Below are 5,191 nucleotides of genomic sequence, written 5' to 3' on the forward strand. Positions count from 1 at the left end.
TGTTCTGGAACAGTGTTGTAAATACAACTTAACCACTGATTTCTAGTCGTGTCCTCTTTTGGAAGACCAGTAGGTATGTGGGGGCGTGTTAGAACGAGCCATTTTAGGTAGGTGTGGCTGACTCTTAACTTCTATAAAGAATATCTCTTTGGATTTGAGACTTTAGTCTTTGCAACTTTACAGATCTTCTTTATGCACCAAGAGCTTGTAACACTCCAAAGAGAAAGGAAAAATTGAAATCGCATCATATGACCCCTTTAATAAGTACCAATAAACAGCCTATATGCTACCACATTAGGGTTATGCTACAAAACATAAACAATATGAACTAAGGGTTGTACAAATATACAATTTGCGATATTTTGCAAATACATTTTGGTGTGGCTACTAGCACTGAAATTATACACTTCATTTTTTTTTTTACATTTTATGATTTATCTGATCCGACTTTCATTATAGATCAATATTTGATCACCTTAAACACTGTGCTCGGTTTTTAACCATTCAACCTGTTTTCCACCTTTTTGTAGCTACATCATCCGCTCTGATCCGCTGGCACACGTCCCTGAGAATCTCCCAGGGGCTCCGGCCGGAGCCAAGCTACGACAAGACTATGGACCTGAGACCAGGGATGAGACCCATCTGTAAGAACTGGAATTTCTTGTTAACCCTCCTTCCCTCCCTCCTCTGCCTTGAGCTGCTACAGTCTGCATGAAGAGTGACAGGACACACAACCGACCGACCACACAAGACACAACCCATGTGCCAACACATTCACTACCCAAGCTGCCCAACGGCTAGAACTGTACTACTGAAACACTTTACAGATTTCTCTTTTTTACGACACAGATATATAGAATCTCGTGGCACATTTCAGACTTCTCTAAATGCGGCTGGTCATTACATTTTTGTATTTTAAGATTTGGCTCAGTGCGAGTGTTGAATCACTTTGGACCAAACAAGCTGTCCAAGCACTTTGGATTTACAGGGCAGTATATATCAGAAATAGTAAAGCAGTGTTCAAGAGGGCAGCTAAGGACAGAAGGAAGAAACAACTATTACGCCAGTAAGCTGACCCAAACACTGGATAGTGCCCTGTCATACATGCAAGGTGTTTCAGTATGACATTGAACAGAATTAGTTTACATCAGTGCTATATTTTGTACATATATAGCACAAATATAGTATATATAAATATAAGTTAGCCACATATTCTTTACATGCTCAGTGACCTCTTAGTATTCACAGTATTTTGTTGTGATTTCGTCCTCAAAGCACAAAGGGTTTTACGTTTGAAACTGCTAATCCCAAGCTGAAACTTTTACATGATTGAACACCATGATGATTTACTATAAATCGCTGCCAGTTATCACTACAAATGTTATCATAAACCAGTTTACATGTGCCGAGAACAGAAGCTAGATTAATTGCCATACAATTTCAAATTTAAAGCAAAAAATGGAACATATTCTACAGCAAACACATGGTCCTTCTGAAGATTGACAGGAACTGTACTGCACCAGCAGAAATGTGCTTCAAGTATTTCATGGATCTTGATTAGGTGTCATTGAAGAGATGCCAAATGGTAATATACAGTACATAAGATCAATATTGAAATTATGTTTGGGTTATACATTAGAAAATATTAGATGTAATACATACTGTTGGTAACCATTGTTTTTCAGTGATATTTTGCCTCAAAGCTAATAAGTGTTTTTGTTTGTCATTTTAATTATTATTTCGATGTGCACAATGTACATGTTACTGCTCAATTAGGACAAAAAGGTATAGCTATATATCGCTCTATATAAATATATATAGAGAGAGCACGAGGGAGAGTGCACATTTGAATTTGCCGATTTTATTGCACTAAGCTCTGCTGAGCAGTACATAGTAACCCTTTAAACTACATAAAAACATAAAAAATGTTATATTTCACAATACATTAGTTTTTACCTTCTGTATTAAGATATTCCATGGTTCATTGTCATTTCCATCAGTATATGGAGCTGACATTTAAAGCCATCATGGAAAGCTGCTTTTGTTTTTACTGTTTCTATTTTTTAACAGATGTATTCATCTTTCACTGAACAGAAAATGTGAATGTCCACTTCATGCAAAGTAGCTAAGGTTGAATATCTCTCATATCATTCTTACCTGTTTGTCTCCACAAAGAAATGTGATTGATGACAGTAAAAGCAATGAAATGGGAATCCTTGTAGCTATTATGTTTAAAATATTTATTTTATAATTCTGTATTATTCATGTTTATTGCGTATTTAAGGCGTTTTCTGCCTTATTTTGCTTCTATTGATCTGGCATATCAGTTTATTTACTGCTTAGCTCCAAGACTGTCAGTAGTAATTGAATGTCAACCCTTGACATGTCGAGCAGAATACTGTACAGTTCATCAGACTATATTCATGTTTTTTGCTTGTGTAAAGATGTTGTCACCTACATTGTCCATTGGTCACTGTTTTCTCATGCAGATTGCTTTGGGAATGTTTTTTAAATAATGTTTTCCTAAATTTCCAGCCATAATTGGAAAGGATATGCATAATGTGCATGTTGAAAACAGCCTGCAGATTCCTCTATTTTTTACTAGTTCCCTGAGATTTAAATCTGATCGGCTGATCACAGCTGTTGTAATTTACAAAAATTTATTTGTGTTATTTTTTCCAGTAGTTTTAGAAAAACATGGACCATGCATGTCCTAATCTTGCCAAATGTGTCAGAGACCCATGTTTACATTTGCTGGCTCCTGTTTTTGGATTGTGCTGAACAATACATGAACTTCTAAATTTTGTACAATTTCTTAAATGAAGTCTGTACTAACATGTAAGAATGAATCAATAAATGCTGCATGCAGCCAGAGAAATGTGGCATTATTTGTCTACCAATAGATACTTCGACTCTGTTGATGTATAGATACACTCTTTTTTTTTTGCATTTAATAATGCAGTAAAAAATCCAAATGTCTGTACATACCAGGTGCATTTTTTACATTTTTACTGATTATATATATATATATATTATTATTATTTTTCATCAATTGTATATTTAGAAACATACTTCCAGTACCTAATGACTCTGTTTGAGTTTGTGTTTGTTTTTTTGTGTTTGTCTCCACCTGTCTCGAGTCCAGCGCCCGTGATTTTCCACCACCTCATGTAGCAGGTCTATAAAGGTGTATTCGTTGCCCAGCAACAGGCTGTCATCTTTTGGAGAAGCTCCCGCAGGGGGCGCTCTTGAGTCAGACCCTTCACACATCTGACCTTGCCGTCGGTCTCTCTGTGCAGCTTTCCCTGCTCTCCTGGACTGCTTCTGCAATTCTGACGCAACCTGCTCACTTTGGTGAACTCCGTGCGCTTTTGTTTTCACGCTCTGTATTTTCTCAACATCGTCTTTGTTGTTTATCTCCTCTCCAAAAGCAGGCTTCGACTTGCTGCCACCAAATGATGGATTAAAAATGCTGAACAATTCAGAGCAGACCTCACTTTCATCAATTGGCGAGTTCTTGGAGGACAAGTCGGAAAAGATGGTCGACTCGAGACCTGACGTCCAAGTTTCCCCATTTGTAATAATTCTGCCATCCTCCCTTGGTGATATATTAGTTTTCGAGAAGCATTCTTTTGCACTGAAATGCAGGACTCTTTGATTGGATGACTCAAGACTTGCCCTGTAAGTGTCCTCATCAATAGCGACTCGGACATCTTCCATTGGGGACGTGATTTCAGGCAGAAACTCCAGTGCCGTGAACTGTGGGGCAGTTGGGAAGATTGCAGGAGAAACGCTGGGTGGAAATGGTCTGATTTCATGCCTGCAACCAGTTACAAATATTAGTTGTGGGAACACATTGAGGACTTGTTGATTTTGAGCCCACTGCTTCTTCCACTGGGCCGCAGTCGGAGGCCAGGTCAGTACCCGCCGAATAGGTCTTAACGGTCCAGATGTTCCTTTAGCACTATTCTGATCAACCCCAGTGGTCTGGTTTTCTGGATCAGCACCGATCGTGAGGTACGGCAGGTTTTCATCAGGCTCCTCAGACTGGGACGTGTCGCGTTTTACCTGGAGAACATCTTGACTGCTTCCTGCTCCAACAGCCAACTCGTTCAGGTGATCCAACACATTGTTCTCCACACTATGCTGAAGAACGTCTTTATCTACACTTGTTCCGGCTCGAACACTCTCATCAGTATCTTCATTTTTCTCCCTAAGGTCCTCATGTGATTCCAGAGCGTCAGTGGTGTTACTTACCTCAGTGGATCCCTCTTTCTCCTCATCTGCTATGCGTTTTCCATCCTCCAACTTTTCCACCTCCTCAGTATTAACACACACATAGTCTTTTGTTTTTTCTGAGATCATCCATCCATTGTAATACTCATCATTCCCAACTTCATCAGTGGCCGCTTCTGCTTCTGTCGGTTTAGAAAACATCTCCATCCTGCACAAGACCGGCCCGGCAGATCTCACTCGTTTAATGGGTTCTCTGGTGTCATATGGCCCTGATGAATAAATGTGGTAAATCTGTGATATCTTCTCATCTCCAACCACCATCTGGTTTGCCCTCAATAACACTTCTGTTGTGGCAATTTGTGTTTTATTAGCGATTTCAGATTTCACTTTTCTGTTATCTTCTCCATTGATTTTTGCAGTTGATTCACTGGTTTGAATAATTTCGGATTTCTCTGAAGCAGGTTTTACAGCCTGTAGATGTTTCCTCTCTCGTTTCCTGTGATACAATGCTGAAAGGACACAGATGACAAGTACCAGGGCACACAGTACCACTGGTTACATAATAAAAGGTTAGTCATCGACAACACAAGCTACCGGACATGAAAGTTGCCCAGCTGAGGGCTGAATTAATGCCATGAATTAGTTCCACCTACCAATAAAAACGATTAAAGTCGAGTGACCAGTTGTAAGAGGTTTGGTTATTAATACAGTTGCAGGGTTCCCGGTGCCAGGACTTCCAGTGGTAAGACTCATAGTGGCAAGACTTGTAGTGGTAGGGCTCATGGATGTGAGGGTTTTACACTCTGGTACCTGCCATACTGGTACACCTTTCAAATCAGGAGGGCTATTGCAGCACACCAGCATCTCATTCTCCAGAAGAGAGGCATTCTGCAGCCCTGCAAGGATTTATCAGTCATTTAACATTTCACCCAAAAATGAATATTTCATCAGCATT

At 39.5% G+C, this 5,191-nt stretch overlaps 1 protein-coding gene across 10 annotated transcripts in view; it reads left to right on the plus strand.

Moving 5' to 3' along the window:
• Positions 1–2,232, plus strand: part of kcnt1b (potassium sodium-activated channel subfamily T member 1b) — a 98,100-nt gene extending 95,868 nt beyond the window's left edge. For all 10 annotated transcript variants that reach the window (XM_016527885.1, XM_016527888.1, XM_016527887.1 and 7 more), the window contains one exon: positions 531–2,232. In XM_016527885.1, coding sequence (XP_016383371.1) covers positions 531–648 — 118 coding nt within the window. In that variant the 3' untranslated portion in view covers positions 649–2,232. The remainder of the gene's footprint in view (positions 1–530) is intronic.
• The last annotated feature ends 2,959 nt before the right edge of the window (positions 2,233–5,191 follow it).

Source organism: Sinocyclocheilus rhinocerous, unplaced genomic scaffold, assembly GCF_001515625.1.
Source record: "Sinocyclocheilus rhinocerous isolate Xijiao unplaced genomic scaffold, SAMN03320098_v1.1 scaffold62, whole genome shotgun sequence".
Lineage (NCBI taxonomy): Eukaryota > Metazoa > Chordata > Actinopteri > Cypriniformes > Cyprinidae > Sinocyclocheilus > Sinocyclocheilus rhinocerous.